This window comes from Gastrolobium bilobum, unplaced genomic scaffold, assembly GCF_033153095.1.
Source record: "Gastrolobium bilobum isolate Gb01-03AN ecotype WA unplaced genomic scaffold, APGP_CSIRO_Gbil_v1 utg500, whole genome shotgun sequence".
Classification (NCBI taxonomy): Eukaryota; Viridiplantae; Streptophyta; class Magnoliopsida; order Fabales; family Fabaceae; genus Gastrolobium; species Gastrolobium bilobum.
The window spans coordinates 385,316-405,881 of NW_026896335.1; the positions used below are offsets into that span (position 1 = coordinate 385,316).

Genomic DNA, 20,566 nt, shown 5'->3' on the forward strand with positions numbered 1-20,566 from the left:
GGTGCAACAGTAACACCAAAGATCTATTCCCGTAATTGTATCTTTACTTTCTGTCATAAACTAGTAGTTATTTTAAAAATAAATAATAGTTACATTTCTAACGTAGCTTATATATATTTTCCCGTTAGATTAGATATACTCATCAGGGATAAGTGTCGTTAGTTTCATACACTTCGTATTTTTATGTACACCAACAACAACAAAGGAGGGGAAAGAAAGAAAGAAATGCTAAAAGAGACGGAAAGAAAAGGAAGAAAGATGCAAACTGGTTCCATATCTATATGTATTGTAAACATATCAAAGTCAATAGTCTAAGCAAAACTCGGCAGTCTGTTTAGGTTTCGGATGTGAACCAATGGTCCTTATTCACAAGTCAACCATCTCTCAATGGTCTTTAACACTTTATATAAACAATTCTTTGAAGCAAAAAACTAATAATCAAATTCGCATCTACCACCACTATATTGGTTAAAGATCAAGCCAAATTAAATCGGCTGCTCATTGGAGAATATAATTGCTGGGTCAAATTTCTTCGCTTCACGGTGCTTCCAACGTGATGCAATGGATATAGGAGCAGTGACCGTTGCAAATTACAATAGACAGCGGCAAGAAAGCTACTCACCCAATGCCTTGTGACTTGTGGTTGCCATCAAGTGACGTCTAATTTGAATGAAAAATGTAATTAATTAATCTTCTGCCTCTTGACTGACTGAGTTGCAGTCCTTCGACTTCACTGTGACAAACTCTTTCCATGTCCAAACATAACCCAAACCTGCTACAATTTATGATGATTAAATACATAAAACTGATTTTCGGTATTGGACCCCTGCAGGATGCAGCACAAGGACATAATAGGATCCAACATGTAGGTTTCATAACAATGGCTTGATCCTTGTAGCATCTAGAAATATCTACCAAAATTCATATCACCTTGAGGTGAACTAACAAGACCAAGTAATACAAAATATTTTCCACTATCTCATGTTCAGTGACTATGAAGATTATAAATCCCAAGATCAGCATGCAGCTTAAATGCAGATGGAAGAGTCAGAGGGAACTAGAGGTACAATTTCAACCACAACTAAAATAGTTGAGTACATCTGTAGAAAACACTATTCAAATAAACATCCAGCTAAATGAACCAACTTTCCCTCCAGCCCAAAAGTAATTATATGCAGATAATAAAGACGAATAAATCTATATATACATACCAACCCTAGTTACAACTCAGATCATGCAGACAAATTACCTCGTTTGTTAGCAGCAAAGCATCAATGAATTATACAAGAAACTTTCTCCACAAATTTTGTCATATTATGGTTCTCCGAGATGACCAAATCTACCCTTCCCAGTTGTAATTGCAACATTGATGCCTGATTCAATAATTATGCGAGTGTTATTGCAGCCATAAGCCAGAAAATCTCAATTCTCTTGATGTAAGAAAATGATTTAAGAAAATGAACAAAGGAGCTACACAATTCATATTGCACAGCCACCAAGACATACAAGAAATGACTAAGTAGTAATGTAAAGGTTTATTATGGCTCTCCAAGATGACCAAATCTACCCTTTTCCCAGTTGCAATTGCAACACTGATGCCTGATTCAATAGTTATGCAAGTGTTATTGAAGCCATAAGCAAGAAAATCTCAATTCTCTTGATCTTAGAAAATGATCAAAGGAGCTACACTATTCATATTGCACAGCCACAAAGACATACAAGAAATGAGTAAGTAGTAATGAAAAGGTTAATGTGAGAAGTTTAACATCACAAAAAAGGTCTTGTAGAACCAAAGGAGAATTCATACATTTCGAGCACAACGCAAAAATGCAAACAATGTAACATAAAATTGCAAATTTATCAATAAGATGAATGTTTAATTAACTGATTAGAAATTAAATACAACATACATTAAAAGAAGCACATACACTACTACAGAAAATGTTTATCTCTCATGGTAAACTCAAACATACTCTGTAGGAAAGTGGTGGATAGAAACTGCTGAATTGTGACCCAACCTCATAGGTTCATCCAGTTAAACCACGGAGTTTTGTTTAAGTTTCCCATAGAAAGTGGTATATATTTGACTATTTGAGAGCTACTATGATGGTATAAACAAACTCCCTCCATAACTGTCATCAACAGCCGCCTACAAAATTGGAACCGGGGTATGATCAAATATATATATAGAAAGAGAAAAGAGAAGCATATAATGAATGTAATAAATACAAAGATATACTTTTCCTAATTATTATATTTACATGATACCCTGAACCTAGACGTTTACATTGAATCTAGCCATAATAATACATGTTTCTAACAATATATTTATATACATGATTACGCATTCAGCATATAGTAGTATACATCAAGTTGAAGTCCCACTCCAAAGAACCAAGAAAGCTTCCAATCATGAAGTAGTTATTAAAAGCTAAGAGGAAGCCCTTACAATGCATGTCTTTCCTGTCCCTTGCTGTATGCAGGCCATCAGTGCACATAGTGTACGTTAGCCTCTTGCTTTACTTTTTTTGGAAAAAAAAAATGGGGCTACGTAATTAGTCAGCAATGTTGACTAGCAATTCGCCAGGGTTTTTCTTTTTTGTTTTTTAATATTTTTTACAACAGAGGTTTTTATACCTTGACCTGACCAGCAAGGTGACCAGTTCGCAGTCCAACCAGTCGAACAAACTAATTTGGTCCACTTTCTGTAACTATGGTTTCTCGGTTTCTCCAATGTCAAAATAGACTTGTTACTTGTTAGCACAAGACTATTAAACACTATCGAACAGCATGTTTAAGGTAAAAGGATAAGGAACATAAAAGGAACCAATCGTTAACAAAAATGATTATAAACAAAAGAAATTTGAAGATACACTTTATGGAACTCCTTATTCAGCATTTTCAGTGAATTTTGGGTGTGTCCCAAGTCCCTGGACCAATTATTGATGATTAGCTTTAATAGTTTGGCATAAGTGAAGAGGCTAAATTTTTATGGAATGTGCAGTCTATGCTACAATTGGTACATTTGGTTGGAGAAGAACTCTCCTATTTTTACAGAGGATTCTTTAGCACATCATTTGGCATCTATTTGGTGTAAAACACGTATGTTGAGGGATGTTGTTTTTTGTGTTGCTCTTTTGTTAAGGAGTCTTTATCCTCCGTTCTCTTTGTAATTTTTTCTGTTCACAAATAAATTTCTTCTTTTATTAGGGGAAGAAACAGATACACTTATTTAATATTGAAAGAGTAATTTCTGTATTTAAACAATTAGTGAAAGAGGAAGTAGGTATACCTGAAGGTATGGCAATACAATATTATACACTTGTAGGAAAAATTGTGACTTCACTGCAAACCTGAAAATAAATTCTGAGTTACTGCAAAGATTGTCACAAAATATTAGTCCAAAAATCAAGGAAACTGAGTTGGACTTAACAACCACCGCTTTCATATTATTCTTTAATAATTGTTTAACTGTATCATTAATCAAAGCTGAAGTATAGTACAAAATTTTCAGGAATTTATCAAAACACCAAGCTCACATGATCTTCACTGGATATGAGCCTAAAGATGGTGGTACAAAGTTACAAACACATAGAAGACAGTCTATTACCAATAAACTAACCTCACTTTTAATCCATTCAAGTTCTACTTTAGCAAAATCTCCGTTATCACTAACTAAAGGACAATACTTAATCCAAAAACAAACAAAATGGATACTAACAAAATCTGTGTAGGGAGATACTAAGGAAATAAGCACATAATCACGTATAAAAAAGAATAAACCTTTCAATAGAGTACCATACCAACTTGCAACGTTAACATACCTTTTCAAAAGCCGAAAACATATATAAATCTCTTCAATATCTCTTTCTATCTTCACTTTGATATACTGCTTCAGTAGCTCACACATGAGGTTAACAGTTTCATCAGAAATCTGATGGGCTAGATTTACTTGGTGAAATTCCGATATAATTTGGTGCAGAACTGAAGATAAAGTGCTAGTCAACCCTGATTTGTAATACATTTCAGCAAGTTTCTTTAATATTAAGCAACTGCTGACTTTAAACTTATCAACCCAATGTGGAGGATTCCCAGCCCAAAGACTGTCATTCAAAACATGATCACTTGATCCAGGATAATTCTCAGAAGTTTCGATACCTAACAACACCTGATGGTTTTCCCCAGGAGGGGCCACGGCAACATTGGAGCAAATCCCTTGCTTCCTGTGTGCAGGAAGCTGCTCAACAATGACTGCTTTCAAATCCTCCGGCAATTGTCGTAACACTGAACCATCTATTTGACTTAAAGAAGACGGCAATAAATCATGTTTTTCAAAACTCGAATTGTGAGTAACCTTGAAATAGGGTCCAGACCCTGAACCTGGTATTGCTTCACCTCCAACTGCTTCATGCTGCATTGCCTGCAGTAAATAATAACATATGTTGCTAATCAAAAATTCTTAAAAAAATAGAACAATAAATACAAATTAAAGAAAAACATACTAAGTACCAGTTTGGCCAAAAAAATTTGAGCTGCTCTTCTCCTTTTAAGGAGAAATAAGCCAAACACTATTTAACAAAAGCTCTTTTAAGAAAAGTAGCTTTTCATCATCAAAGAAAAAAGTAAGTAGCTTTTCAGGAAGCTTCTCCATTCTGGCTTTTTTTAAAAATGGCGCCAGCTGTATGTTTTCCATTTGTATCCTCACATTTCAAAATGTTATTTTTTCTTTCCATTCCCTTCCCGAGCATCGTCTTCTCTTCCCCATCAGAACAATCACAGATTGGAGAGTTTCATCCAACAAAAACATCCCAGAAAAGAGAATGAATATTTATATATTAAAAAAAGCTCTGAAAATGTTTATTTATACAAATAAGTATTTGATATATTAGTATAAAATATCTGAAAATGTTTTAAATATATTTTTTATAAATTGATATATTAGTACATAAATATACTTATATAAATAAATTCATTTTTATTTTTAAATATATTGATAAATGAATACTTGGCATTTTTTAAGAAATTTTTCTTTTATTTCTTATCATATTTGTGTTTATTTTAATATATAAAGGTTTGTAATTATATACACTTTATGCTAATTCCAATTAGAAATAGAGCTTATATAAGTAATTTTACCAAATAACTTATAGCTTAAGCTTTAAAATAGCTTTTAAGCTAAAAAAATTATATAATTAACAAGCAGCTTTTAGCTTTATTTTTTAAGCTCATATTTTATTTCTTTTGGGTAAATACTAAGCTCATTTACTTTGGTGATCCATGGGCAGAAGCATGTGTAATGAAGTAATTGTTTCAAATAAATCAAACTTATCCAGCCTAGTACCACACAAGTTTTTAAAAAAAATTACCTTATTTTCTGATAGTAGATTGTTTTGAGGAATTGGCTCAGAATACGAAAGTTTCACTTCCTTGTATACAGCTGCTAAGAAACAATATGAAAGCATGTGTAGCAATTTGAGTATTAGTCCAAAGTAGCTACACCAATGAAACAGAGAAAGGCTTACCTTTTTGCTCCAAAAACGAGTCTTCTAAAGAGCAAGAATTCTCACTTGTGCCTTTCCCTTTAGCAATAAAATCAACTAACTTCCTTCCATAAATTTCATTTAATTCTGAAAATAATTCTGGGGGAAGGTTCCTTATAACTTCCACGTCCAGGTGACATAAAGGAGGTGGTGTTGAAATTGGGTCACCACTGGCTTGGTTATTTAGTATTTTATTGTCCATTTGAAATGAAGGCCCTTGCAAATCTCTACGTCCATCACTGGAAGTGCAATCCATATTCTGCTTGTCATGTACTGATGAAAGAGAAACCACCAGAAGCTATTTTTATTAATTCATCATTAACAAAATCTCAAAATGAAAAATAAAATAAAATGAAAATGCATATATAATTTGCAGCAAAAATCATCTTCTAAATAATAGCATAATAAGTAACCCCAGTTTGACAACAATTTCCATTACCAATAGGATATTTCTGTTTGTCTATACTTGCAGATCCTGAAGTGAGCCATGATTTCAAAGTATACTTTTCTGTACCTTCATGAAATAAATAACGTTAGACAACTATAATAAAATTATTAAAAAAAACAAAAAGCAAAGTTCAAAACTAAGGAAAAGCAGCAAATTTTGTCTGGACAGAGGGATGTAAAGATGTCAAAATAGCAGATCTCAGATTAAATAAAAATGTTTTCATTTAGTTCCGTAATGGGCATTGCCTTTAAATTTAGTTGCTTGCAGGACCAAATAATATATTATTACAGCACAGCAGGGTTACACTTCATCAGAATAATACAGGTACCTTGCTTAGAAGTCTCTGCACTTTCAAGTCTGGAAACTTGCAGGCCAATACCTCGAATCTCCTTGACATCTATGTGAAATCAACAAAAGGAGAAGATGAAGATGTTTAGATATCCAATTTCTGAAGAGATATTGATTCCCTGCTAAAAGTCTTGGGCTGAAACACTATATAACATGTTAAGGATAAAATTTTTAAAATATTTAGTTCAAGGACATAAGTGTCATCATCATGCAAGCATCTAATTTTGTTATAATGATAACCCAATATCTGCACTTCAAAACAGTCTAATACCAACAATAGCTACTGCTAAACAAACATGACCTTAAGTGCTTGACATGCAAGCATTTAATTTAGAATATGATAAACAATTTACAACCAGAAGCCATTCACCTTATAAGTGTCTGATGATACTTTCAATATAAACTCAAGGCTAATACAACTCTGGTCTATCAGCAAAGCATCTAAAATTGTATAACTTTCCTAACCATCACCCTTTCTATAGTATAGAAACATTAAACCTGTCAGTTTTGTTTTAGTTTTGAGCTTTTTAGTTACCAAAAACAAGAGCTTTTTTAACAACTAGGGCTTTTTCTCAATCGAACTTGTCAAGAACCAATCATTTAAAAGTTTAAGCTGTGAAGTGGAGACACAAAAATGGTTTCATATCTCTAATACAGCCCCTCATGCAGAACTAAAACTTTGGAGTTAAGCCATGAATGAAGCACAGACCCAATAATGAAGAATGGAAGTGACAAGGATAACCACTTGTTACAGCTCTGGATTTTGAGAGATGGAAATTGAATGGGGTGCAGTGGAAGGATTGAAGATGAAAAGGAAAGCTTTATTGATTATGAAAAAAGAACACAAGAGCTATACTCTTCACAAGGGAGAATTCCCTTCACACTGAGAAAGACTCAGTCAATCACTAATTCAACCAAAAAGTACCTAACAAAGGGAACCATTCCCCTTTGATTCCCTTCTATACTGAAGTTAACCTAGAGGTATTTTTCATCTTCATTTTGTCCCAAAATTGCAACAATAGTCCATAACTCATTTGAAAGTTAGCTGAATTTATCAATAATGTTGGGAAAATATAACTGAAAAAAAATGAACTGAAATAGATTATACTTTTTATATCTCTCCGGTTTCCTAACTTTTTTCCTCCATATTTACACTACCTTCTCTTTTTACTGCCTTCACTCTCACTTTCTGTATTTTTTGAAGTAATATTCCGTTTTCTTTAACTCTCTATTTAGGAGAAGGGGTTGAGGAAGGCCTAAGCAAACTTGGCAAAAACCATTAAAAACTTGCAATAAATGGATTTACTGAAAATTTGTTTTTTGATAACAAGAAATGGCATTGATTGATCCATGGAGCTAAGCCCACCAAATGGGGTTGTTGTTTCTTTATCTCTATTGCTGATAAAAGCAAATGCAGTAAAGCATTCAAGTTCTGAAGATAAACCAAACATGTTTCAGACTGTTCAGTTATTGATTCACTAAAATGATGGAAACCAATTACATCAAAAGATCGAGCAGGCCAGAGTTAGATACCTATGTGAAAACATCCAAAAAGTTTCTTTACTATTCTTTGGAGTACTTCCACATTATCAGCAGCAAGAGGAATCTACGATGAGAGTACCAAACACAAAATCAGTCCTTAAAACAATTAAAAAAACCTAGAGAAGACAATATGACTGTCTAATATACACAAAACATATTTGACGTTTCGATATTTACCGTTATTGAGTGACTCAAATTTTCACAGTCACCACACCCCATAAACTTTGCCGGTTCTTGAGCATCTTTTCTTCTCTTTTTTATCTAAACCATGCATCCAAAAACATTTACAAATTTCCATTTGTTGACTCTGACATATAATAAGAATAATAATAATACATGACAATTTCAGAAATAAAACAGATCACAAAAAACAGCCACCAGCTGAAACAGAAAGCTGATATCTGAATAATCTAAAAAATAAATCTATCCAGCTAAATGTAAACCATTACCTTGAGAGTAAAAGTGCGCCCCTGCACTCCACAACATTGCAATCGTAATGACACTTCCTTGCAAAGGTTTATTAGGAAGTGTTCACACTGGAATAACTTTTACATCAATATTTGATTGATTCTGTTTTGTAAGAGTGTAAGCTAAAAGAAATATAAAAATAAGACACAGTGTATAAGATACCAACATCTTTCATATCTTTGAACCTCACACCCCAATTAACATCAGCACCGATGGACTTATTTTCCTGCAGAAATGCAGATAGTATCATCTACATGAAATAATATTAAAGACAAGATTATTAGGAAAGAATGATAAACATTCGCAGGAGGAAAAAAAGAAGATAAAACACCACGTTTGCGTTGGAAATTAAAAGCAACACAGGCCACTTCCTAGTGGCACCATGATTTTACATTGAGGTGTGAACCATAGCATGATCAAGTTCCAAATTTACAATGACGGATGATGGTATCATTTGTCATATTAACCTGAGACTTTATATAATTTAATTCCTAGTTCACCCTTACAACTGTTAGTCAATCCCTAGACAAGGACTGCAATAGATCAATGAAAAGGTTACCTTAATACAACAAATTGGCACCATGTAAAATGGAAGAAAATAGAAAAGAATATTTAGAAAAAAATATCCAAAGTATTTTCAGCATCTGAAATCAAAATGATGAGCATTCAAGTCTTGATGCTAAAGCTAAATATTAAGTCAAAATTATGGTCTTTTTCCCTACCTGAAAGATGCCAACCAACCGGTTATCAATCCCTCTGCTACAATTCCACAGCATTTCCCCCGTTTTCATTCCATAGTCTTTCTGCAGTGAGGCCTGCAGATGCAAGCGGGTAGACAATATAGAACATTACAAATGCTTATCAACTAAATGCCCGAAAGGAAAGTGCAACACAACTACAGAGTATGCAAGTAAATGAACTAAGTAGCAATGTAAAAATGAGTTTGTTCTGATGATTAGATCCTTGAATAAAATTGGGCTGTAGTTCTTGAAGTTTCTTTCCACAAATTCTAGCCTCTTTGTTTTTTTCTTTTGCTCAAATGAACTTTTCATTTTCAATAACTATTGTCTTCTATATAAAATCACTCCCCATCAAACCTCAACTGGTGAGGATAGGGATGAGGGAAATCACTATATGTAGCTTTATCCTTACATATTTGCAAGGAGACTGTTTTCAAGATCCAAACCAGCGACCTTTCAGTGATCTTGGAGCATCTTAACATATTGTTTTCTATAAAATTTCTGAAATTTCAGTAAGTCAAAAATAGTTTCTTCCAAGTCTCTAATCTATTTTAATAAGGGTTCTAAATTCAGGAGTCAGACCATGTCCTGCCCAAATGTCCAAATCTCTAAGACCAGTGGAAGAACACTGATAACAGGCTGAAAGCAAACGTTACAAATTGACCTTCAAAAGGAAAGCGACTGAACTTTCAGAATATCTCAACAAAACTTTATATTAAGTGAATAAATAGTAAATAAAACCTTGGAAATCATGTGCAATTCTCCACAAGTGTGAATATTCTGCTTCTTCAATTTCTCCTGTAAAACATGCCCTATTCCAGGAAGTGCATCAATTGGGAGTTGACGCAAATGATCTTCAACCTGGAAATGTGAAACTAAATCAGAGAGCAAGGTGATATTGATATATTGTCAAAATACATAAGTTGCAACAAATAGAAGTAGATTTACTTGTCCAAGTGAACTACAATGGCTAGGTATCACAAACAACAAGATGAGATAAATGTCTCAATTTTTTCATTAATATCTGGAGAATTAAAGGAAAAAATTGATCTTTAAGATATTATCGAAGCCAGACAGTATAAGTTAAAAACATGCAGCATAAATCACCATGAACTCTTCATGAACAGTCAATTTCAAAATACATTCACAATACATGTCAATCCTAGAATTAGCACTTTCGACAATATCATGATCTAGAGCTGAAGGGACTTGACATAAAGATAAGTTCCACATCTAGCATAGCACTATCTCAATAAGTATTTCTCATTGAAAATTTTATAAAATACAGAATAATCCAGAGTCGTAAATACAGAATTACAATAGTAACAATTAGCATCTATACTTCAATCTGCAAATATCTAAAGATAAGCAGATGCTTTCAGCAATAAAATGCATGGAACAGACACTCTTATGGCCACATAAAGTACAGAACATTTACTATAAAAAAAACCAAAAAAAAAATAAAAAATGTAGGAATCAGTAATGAGTTACATGATACCTACGTCACACCATGGTTGTTAGTATCGCACGATACGCGATACGTATCGTGCGATACGATACGATACAGTGGCAAATCAATATGGATCGCAATAGCAAATCGTTTTTGGCATGAATCATGATTTGGAATCGTGGAATCGAACGATTCGGTTGTGAATCGTGAATCGAAAATTTTTTGCGATTCAAAATATAAAAAAAATTAAAAAAAAAAAACACTCAACAGTCGCAGGATTTGGAACGGCATGTTGTTATCTGAAAGGTTGTTTGCTTCAGAAAAATCAGGGATTCAAAATCCCATTTAAAAAACAAAAGGAAACAAGAAGTCAAGAACAGAAAGGTGCGACGGTGCAAACTGCGAAACAGAAAGAGAACAACAAAGACAAAAAAATAAAAAACGATACAGAAGGAGAGACGACTTGCAGAGAGGTGCGAAAGCAACAAAACAGAAGCCTACTTGCAGAGCGGTGCGAACAGAGACGACTTGCAGTGACTTATAAGAAGCAACGAAACAGAAGGAGAGACTTGCAGAGGAGAAAACGCCTTGCAGAAATTCCCAAAGAGTAGCGCTCAAGAAGACTTGCAGACTCTGTGTAGAAGAAGACTTGCAGAGGAGTAGATTCAGAGAGTGTGTAGAAGAAGACTCACAAAAGACAGAGTAGATTCAGAGAGCATGTAGAAGAAGACTCACAAAAGGCAAAGGAGTACGGGTACTATTTTTGAAATGGGTGATTTGATTTGTGATTGGAATTTGTAAATTGTAAATATATTGAAATATTATAGTGATGACTCAGCTGAATTGAAAATGTATGAGAGGATCAGAGGAATACATTATATTATTATAATATTATGAAAAAGCTACAGTGCTGAAGTCGTTCTCAATTTAAATACATTATATTTTTTTTCTCTCTTTTACAGTAACAGAAATAATAAAAATGGCTCCAAAGAAGAAATCCCAAAAACAGAAGGATATAACTTGGGATCATTGTAAATCCCTTGGGAATAGGTTGAATGTTAAATGTAACTATTGTCCCAAACAATGTGGGGAGGAGCATTTAGAATGAAGCACCATCTAGCTGGAACACACAAAGAAGTTGCTCCATGCCAACAAGTGCCGGAAGAGATAAGGGATCTATTTAAAAAAATATTAGAGGATGCAAGAGATGATGATGAACTAGAGTGCTTCGATGATAAAGATTCACAAAAAAAAGGGAGCATGGATAGTTTTATGATAAAAGGAAAAAGTGGAAGTGGCTCATCTGCTATGAAACAACAAACTATAAATTCAATGGTGAAGGATAGAGATTTGGTGGTTCGAGATATTTGTAGATGCATATATGGCAATGCATTGCCATTTAATTTAGTTAAGAGTCCACTATTTATTAATATGGTGAAGTCTATTAGTGAATATGGTAGAGGCTTAAAACCACCAACTTATCATGAAGTGAGGGTGTCATATTTGAAGAAAGAAGTTGATCTTGTCCATACTAGTTTGGATAAATATAAGTTGGAATAGAAGAAAACTGGTTGTACATTGATGTCAGATGGATGGATTGATGGAAAGGGTAGATCTCTTACTAATTTTCTTGTTAATAGTCCTAGAGGGACTGTTTTTATAAAATCTGTTGATACAAGCAGCTTTATTAAAGATGCTGAAAAAATGTTTGAATTACTTGATGAGATGGTGATGGAAATTGGAGAAGAGAATGTCGTTCAAGTAGTGACAGATAGTGCTTCAGCCCTTGTATCTGCTAAACAAAGGGAGGAAAAAGGAGACACATATGATCCTATCTGCTTATCAGATTTAGATTCTGACGAGGAATGGATTACTGAGCAAGAGGAGCCTTGCTTAATGGATGAGGAATCTTGGATGGATGTTCATGAGTGCTTCAACGTTGATGAAGGAGACCAAAGCAAAAAGAGAAAGAGAGGTATATTTGCATATATAATATTTCTTTTAATCAAACACCTTATCTAATATATTTATTTACATTATGTATATTTTTTTTTTAGGTCCTCGAAATCTTCAAGATGATAGGAATGATAAAGGCAAAGGCATCTTAATACAAGAGGATGTCAACAGGAATGATAACAGAAAAGGATCTCAAATTATTGAACAAGATATGGGAGATGAGTCAGATGACTCTACTAATGGAGAGGATGAAGGACTAGATATGCCAATACTAGATCCTGATAGTGATAGTAGTGATAATATTAGTCTTGAAATTTAATGAATATGAGAAATAACTGGTTTTAGATTTGGTTACTTATGGATTTTGGTATTTAGATTTTATTTTTAATTTGGATTTATATGATATTATATATTTTTAAGTTATTTTTAATTTGTTTCTGAATCTTACGATTCGATACGATTCACGATACAAAAAAGCAGTCGAACGATTCACGATACGTATTGCGATTCAACAACCATGCATCACACCACAAATACAAATTGAAAACTATGAAAAAGACAACAATTTCTGAATAACATAATACTCCAAAAAAACACCTTTTCTGGAGTTATGCGATATTGACCATTTGGTTTTGCAGTTCTGGTAGCAATACGAGCCATAAGCATATTTCCAGCTATACCAGCACTGGCTGTACATCCAGTACTCTCATAGATCTCATCTCTAATTGATGAAGCTAAAAGTAGAGGATCTTCAACTTCTGAATCTGTGACGTCCAAAAATGCTTCATCACAGCTTACAGCCTGTATCAAGTAGCATTTACAGCATTAAGTACGAGCCGACTGAAAATTTTATGCACTTACAGAATGTCCAACCAAAGAAGACCTGCACTTTGTTGCAATGTCGATGCAATATGCTATAAAATTGATCAGCTACCTGCAAGTCCAAGATATCTTTGTAAAAATCAACTAAAAGGGGAAAAGATAGAGAGAGATATGACAAAATAAGATATTCTGCCATTCTGCTTTATAAGTCATTCAACTATGGATGCCCTATTGTTTCTTACTTCCTCATAAGCTTCAAAATTGTATGGAAAGATAACAAGGTGGGGACAAAGAGCCTTGGCATCCCGGACAAACATACCAGCCCTAATACCTAGCAATGATAGAAAGCATAAGTTACATACCAAAAAGATAAACAACCAAAATAGCTTATTGAGCCTTATTATCATATATAACTTGCAATATAACCAACCATAACTACGTGCTGGGTAGTTGGCAGAGGAAATCTCAGCAGTTCCCTTCGAATTATTTGAGTGACATACAGCTACAGGCTTGTCCAACAATTCAGGGTGGTTCCTGATAACCACGGAGACAAAAAAGCAGTCCTGGGGGAGTACACACACATATATAAACACAACATTCATTCTTAAAAGTCTAATCTCATAAGCATTAAACAAAGTTGGGGATGGAAATAAGTCAAATAATATATATCACCAGCAGGATAAAGTTAAATGACATTTCTATCCAGAATCCAAATCAAATGAAAATTAGTTGTCAAAAATAATTTATTTCTAACATCATTGTATGTAAAGCTTACCATGTCAATATGGATAATGACTGAATTCACAGAAATATCAGAGGCGTGAATATTAGAAATTTCATTTTTAGCCACAGTAGATGAGATGGGAAAACGCTTTCGATACCGATTTCTCCAGGTTCCTATAAAGTGTAGCCGTGAGCTCTGCATATACCAAAATTCAGTCAGGATATTAAAAAATAATGGCACTCTAAGTGTAGATTAAACGATTGGTAACAATAATAATGGCAGCAATGTTATGATTGTGAGAGTCAGGAAAATCATGTGGATGTAATGCGAGGAGCAATTCAGTATCATATCAGTATATGACAGATAGGTTAAGGTCAATATTCTCCGTCCCCTTCCCCCACCCCAAATTACTGATATATGTTGAGATATATAGTCCCACATTGGTTGTATGTGCAACTAATGTGGAGTTTATAAGACCTTGGGCACTCCCACACCTGAGCTAGCTTTTGGGGTGGTGTATCCCAAGGTTCTTTACAAGGTATCAGAGCCTCGCCGCCCCCCACTTTCTCTTGTGGAATTTCTTAGCACAGGTAGGCTGAGCCTATTGCATCATCCACTCTTCAAGCCCAATGGGCTCTGGTGTGAGGGGGCGTGTTGAGATATATAGTCCCACATTGGTTGTATGTGCAACTAATGTGGAGTTTATAAGACCTTGGGCACTCCCACCCTTTGAGCTAGTTTTAGGGGTGGCGTATCCCAAGGTTCTTTACAATATAGAATACACAAAACAAAAGGCACAAGATGGGATTTAAACCAGTAATCTGATAAGGCCAGAGAGTAATTAGTTTGAATAGTTATGTTTGGACTGTTAAAATGATCAGAGGTGGGGAATTAGCTTAAATAGGAGGTGAAGGGGATTCTGAATTGTTATCATTTTGGGAACTGAGTATTAGCTCTGCCACAGAAACCCCTTTGTGAAGGGGAAACCTTTGGAAGGACAATGCTTTACTTTCTCTGTCCAAAATTCATTCACCAGTAATGAATTCATTCTTTTTCTTTCTATCTCCTGAACTATATCTTCAATTCTTGATTATGGAATTGTAACAATTTGGTCCGACGTACCAGATTCTCAATTGGCCAAGATGTGAATCAAGAATGAAAGCATTGGAGAATTCTGTAGAATTTCAAAATAAAATGGCCAGCAATCACGACACTCTGTTTTTAGAGATCAAAGAGTGTGTGGATGGGACTGATGACATCAAACAACTTCTCAGAAGGTTGATGCAGAAAAAGGCATCGAATTGGAGGACGATGGCTCAAATGAGTAACATGTTTGTGAGGAAGTTCATACCCATTCGATCAAGCATGTTGAGGAGAACGAGGAGGGGAGTGGGTCGGAATGCAATTGTGCAGAGACTTGTTCTTGGGAAAGAAAGTTGGAGTCACCCACTTTTGATAGCAATGATCCTTTGAGGTGGATAGCTCAAATCAAGAAATTCTTTGAGCTATCTATAAATCGGAATGTTCAAAAATATGATGGAAACGAAAGGGTTATTGAGAAAAAAGAGGTTACAGAGGATGAAGAAAACTGAACACCAAGACATAGAGAATGGAGATGGGAACACTCCAATGTCATTCATTAAGGGGGCGTTTGGTAGAGGAGAAATTTTTTTTTATCCAGGAATCATGATTTCCGGGAATATGGTGGGAAATTTTTTTCCCGGGAATGTTACTAAAAAGTGGTTTGGTAAGGCAAAATCTTTCAAGGAATCTTGGGTTAATTTTTTCGATACAATGTTTGGTTGATTATAAAATGAGTAAACACCCTTTTTAGTCCCTGACAATATCTACGAAATCCTTTTTAGTCCCTGGCAATAAAAAAGGACCAAATTGGTCCCTAAAATTATGAAAAAATGGCCATGTTAGTCCTTATGTCAACTCCTCCGTCACTAGCGTGGCCCTTTTTACATACTGTTAGGGACCAATTTGGTCCTTTTTTATTGCCAGGGACTAAAAAGGATTTCGTAGATATTGCCAGGGACCAAAAAGGGTGTTTACTTTTGTAAAATATTGATAGGAATGTGGACCAAAATTACAAAATTACCCATGTGTGCCGCACCCAATAAGTTTCCCTTTTTGCCATTGGCTTTTCATTGGCAATGATTCTGCTCAAAGGACTAATTGAAAGAGAATTACAAAATTACAAAATCACAATTTCTCTTTTTCTGTGGACTGATTGAAGGACTGGCAAACGGACTACTCGAAGCACTCCTAACCGGGACGCAATCTCGAGTATTCTCCCCACCAAGATCTTGATGCAATCCTTGATGACCTAGTTTCAGTCTGCTCCATATTCCTTCTTGTGACTGGGCTCGACGGAGGAATGGGGGGAAAGGATGATGGCGTCTTCGTAGGAGAAGTGTCCCGTGGCATCGTGATCACTAACGTGGTGGGTGCGCTTCTTGGCAGAGGAGTTCCCAAAGAGCTAGGCCTTTTGGCGGTGGTCGACGGTGGCAGAGGTCTGATACAGAGGAGTTCCCAATGCTAGGTATCAGGGCATTTTCGTCTGACACAAGTGTGACTCGTTTCCCACATGGTGGGGAAAAAAATACCATGGTATAGATGGCATTCTTGGGCTGGAATCGGATGTGTAAATCAAAAGCCTAGGAAAAAAAAATTCGGGCATATTTTCACTCTTCCTCCTACCAAACATGGAAAAATTATTTTCCCTATCCTACTTTCCCAAGATTCCCAATAAAATCCATGTACCAAACATCACCTAAGATCTAAGTAATGATGATGGCTAAGTTCAAGATTTTCTAGAAAGTGATTGGGAGGATGTTCCAAAAGCGCAATGCCAAGGAACCAGCTTCAATAGAATCCTCGAAATTCTGCCATTGCGCAAAGGTAGTGGCTTCTCCACCTTGGATTGGCATTTTACCTTGCTCCATAACCAGGATCACGTCATCACCAAAAGCCAGACATTATGCAGGGCCAACAAATGGGTCATTACAACATGTCACTCTGGCAACTACTTGACCACCACCAAAGCCACCCAATTTGCACAAGAGCACATTTCCAAGATACGATCTTTCAAACAAGAATCCAGCATCCTAGTTTCTCAAGGTGGTAAGGCAAAAAGCACAACACAAAGCCATAAGGGGAAGGAAGGAAGTAGGGGCAATGGCAACCCTTAGAGCAATAGTGATAGCGACTCGAGTTTCCTTCTTGGGGCATCTAGGTCAATCTTGAAACTTCTATATTGCAACCATCAATTCCTATTCAGGTAACCCCCACCCTCTCCACTACTGGACCCACCACATTTGAGCCATACACAGTAAGCATACCAAAGGGAAAGTATGGACATTACAAGTTTGGGCATCTCTTTATGTTGGGATTTTAAGATTTCTTGCAGCCGACGGATTATGTAAATACACCACTATCCAAATGTTTGAGGAAGATACATCATATGGATAAGAGGGCTTTTGTTGCTTGCTGCTGTAATCTTTCAAGATTGTTTAGATTGTACTATTGCTTGTAGGTTAAAACTTCTTATGATCTACAGGAGAAATATTTTGCACCAAGCATTTAGGGGGATATATTGTGTTTCAATTGTGAAATCCACTGTGGTATATGCTAATGTTCCTAGAAATTTTAGAAAGGGAAAAGGCCGTCCAAGCTCTCATTAAGGGCACAACTGGAGGGATGGAAGTAGCACTTAGTTTCTAGATTACAACCTTGAAGACAAGGTTGAACTTACAGGGGATGGTATTGATAGGGCCAGAAAGTAGTTAGTTAGAATAATTATGTTTCGACAGTTAAAATTGTTTGAGGTAGGGAATTAGCTTGAATAAGAGGAGAGGGTAGAAGAGGGGGAATATAATTTGTTATCATTTAGGGAACTGAGCATTAGTTTTGTTGTAAAAGGGGGAAACCCTCTGAAGGAGAATTCACTCATTTTTCTGTTCAGACCTTATTCATCAGTAATAGATTCATTATCTCTCAAACTATTCTTCAATTCTTGTTTGTGAGATTGTAACATAATCACTCCATCCACCTTCTATTGAAGTAAATAATGATCGTTGACTCTTACAATAATATAATAAGATTCAGATGACTAGTACAACAACCATATAAAGAAAAAAATAAAGCAGACCACCAACAAGAAATTCACCATTTTGCCAAGCAATATAAAAATCCAAACTTCTTCCAACTTTAGTACCTTGAAATAATTTTCCACAAAATTAGGGTCTGCAAGAGTTGAATGACACTGTTTAGAAGGCTTAGTGGCTGCAGAACTTGGAAATTCTTTTACATTCTGGTCATCTGAGCAGGAAGTACTAAATGATGTAGAAGGTTCCTGATGATTAGGTTCAAGTTCACCCACATTTCTCTCAGCATCGTTGCTTCCTCCTGTAAGCTCTTCTTCATCACATTTAACTCTAACTCTAGTCAGCTGTTCCCTCATAGTTGCATTAGTATTCTCAGGGACAATATCATCAGATTCAGTACTGATTTGCCCGCCAAGTTCAACCATCTCCTGAACTTCAGACGAGTGTCTATCCTTTGATTGTCCAACCCTCATAGATGAATCTTCAATGTCTGAACCTACTTGACAAAGGGCATTTGTAGAAGTATCCTCTGACATTTTGCTACTTTTAAATGTGAAGAAGGCCGACAGTTTTGGTTGGTCACTATCAAGTTGGTCAAGTTGATAAGGCACCCCTATCAAAGCAAAATTCACATCACTTGAGACAAGATGACTTAAAATTAAAAATACAAATAAGATATCATCATTCCCTTTGCAACAACCAAATAAATTATCACTTTCACTCTATCTGCTCACTCCATCCTTTTCTTCCTCTCCAAATACAAAGCAGACGGCTTTCGAAAGAGGATGAAATCAATATAAGGAGAAATGCAAAAACTTACAGCTCAAGAGTCTATTAGCAGCAACCGAGTCTAAAATCCAAGTGGGTTTCACCACTGGCAACCCTGCACTGAAGGCTCTGCATTGGACCATCCAACAATTAAATTTAAGCTATACGAAAGAGTAGGACTCAAACCGCAAAATTTAAAAAGGACATTAAATCACACCTCAGGTTCTTAACTTTACTGTCAGGAAGATTACTGCAGATGATATGTGATACATGACGTCTTGAGAAATAATTCTGAAATCTTCCTCCATACTTTAACATGTAGCCCCGTAGTTCCTGAAACATGTTTGTGATTAACGTCGTGTCATCCCTTTGACTAAACCAAAACAAACTAAAGCTGATTCAAATATACAAATTTTTGTCACACTTAATCCCTGAAACAGGGAACGATAATTTCAACCAAATTGTTATTAAAATTTAATAAATCCACCACTCACCCACTCTACCCCTTATTCAAATTTCAGCAATCAGGGAGAGATAAAGAGAATAATAAAAATGAATAAAAAAAATACGATTAACCTGGCTGGAAGGAAGCGTGAAACCATCAACAAAAATTGAAACTCCACTGAATATAGGCTTCCCAGAACTAGAGCCATTAAACGAAGACGTCGAAGCTTCAGCGTCAAACTGGTTGTGTAGTTTCCGATTCTTAATCGCCATATAACTACATTTGCAGAGTCATTAAAACATATAAAAAAAAAACACTCTGGCGTGACATACTAAACAATTTGATGCATGGAACCAAAATGCTGACGAGAAGATATAAAATTGACATCATCCATAGTTCTTCTGAGAATGAGATCGGATAAGAAATGAAAATGATAATAAATAATAATAATAAAAAAGAAACCTGCCGAAATCGGAGAAGGCGGATTTTCGGGAAGAGGGGAGAGAATTTGAGCCCCAAGAGACGCCTAGGGTTTTCTGGTTGGTGGTTGTGGTGGTCGACGACTTCGTCTTCTTCTTCTTCTTACTGTTATTAGCGCTATTAGTGTTAACATTGGAACGGTTGGAAGATGCTGAATTAGAGAAACTTCGTTTAGAATTAGAGGCTAAGGAGGATCCTGAGCGAGATGAATCCAAACTCATTCTGCAAATATTCTCCCAGATTCCAGAACGAGTACCCAGCAAGATCGTTGCTTCTTCTGCAAACTTCTGGGTTTATTATTTCTCGTCCCATATTTATTATTAGGATATAGATTAAAATTTGTAAATAATGGGTTGGCTTCTTCTAGATGATAAGTTATGTGGATTAAATTCGGGCAATAATATTTTTATAATTTTAATTTATTTTAGTGCTATTATAGTTTTTATAATTATAATTTTTTAATTTTTCAATTCAAAACGACATTATTTTAAGAGTAAATATAGATAACTTATTTATATTAATTGCAAAAATATTTTTTAATTTAGAATAAAAAAATAATTAAAAAAATATTCACTTTTTCTGCGATGAATGCAGAAAAGTTATTTTGTTTTAGAACGAAAATTAAGGTATTTTTATAATTATAATTTATTACAAAATTATAATAGTCTTTATCATTATAATTTTTTAATTTTTTTTTTTGAATACAATTTTTTAATCTTTTAA

At 35.1% G+C, this 20,566-nt stretch overlaps 1 protein-coding gene across 4 annotated transcripts; it reads right to left on the reverse strand.

The window, feature by feature from the left end:
* Positions 1-265: 265 nt before the first annotated feature.
* On the reverse strand, positions 266-20,116 carry LOC133299017 (DNA repair protein REV1). 4 transcript variants are annotated; one of them, XM_061498403.1, is made up of 25 exons: positions 19,826-20,116; positions 19,495-19,639; positions 19,136-19,251; positions 18,971-19,047; positions 18,261-18,763; positions 14,090-14,233; positions 13,745-13,877; positions 13,557-13,645; positions 13,382-13,426; positions 13,090-13,293; positions 9,828-9,947; positions 9,069-9,161; positions 8,513-8,572; positions 8,328-8,414; positions 8,056-8,139; positions 7,870-7,942; positions 6,317-6,385; positions 5,980-6,048; positions 5,523-5,813; positions 5,367-5,440; positions 3,825-4,420; positions 3,293-3,353; positions 1,974-2,149; positions 1,250-1,373; positions 266-772 (listed from the first exon to the last, which is right to left on the reverse strand). In XM_061498403.1, the coding sequence occupies exons 1-23, from the start codon at positions 20,062-20,064 to the stop codon at positions 2,102-2,104; spliced, it is 3,420 nt and encodes a 1,139-aa protein (XP_061354387.1). In that variant the 5' UTR covers positions 20,065-20,116; the 3' UTR covers positions 266-772; positions 1,250-1,373; positions 1,974-2,101. The 4 variants fall into 4 exon arrangements, with proteins under 4 accessions (XP_061354387.1, XP_061354386.1, XP_061354388.1 ...); XM_061498402.1 differs by having other exon boundaries at positions 5,367-5,437; positions 13,376-13,426; XM_061498404.1 differs by having other exon boundaries at positions 5,980-6,054; positions 13,376-13,426; positions 18,971-19,045; positions 19,134-19,251.
* Between the last annotated feature and the right edge of the window lie 450 nt (positions 20,117-20,566).

What these genes read in the sequence shown, in the direction of transcription:
- LOC133299017 (XM_061498404.1), bottom strand. Translation starts at nt 20,064, where the DNA reads ATGAGTTTGGATTCATCTCGCTCAGGATCCTCCTTAGCCTCTAATTCT. An exon ending in GCCTTCTCCGATTTCGGCAG is followed by an intron (nt 19,640 to 19,825) that starts GTTTCTTTTTTA and finishes CTGCAAATGTAG; the next exon opens with TTATATGGCGATTAAGAATC. An exon ending in ATTTGAGTCACTCAATAACG is followed by an intron (nt 7,943 to 8,055) that starts GTAAATATCGAA and finishes CTCTCATCGTAG; the next exon opens with ATTCCTCTTGCTGCTGATAA.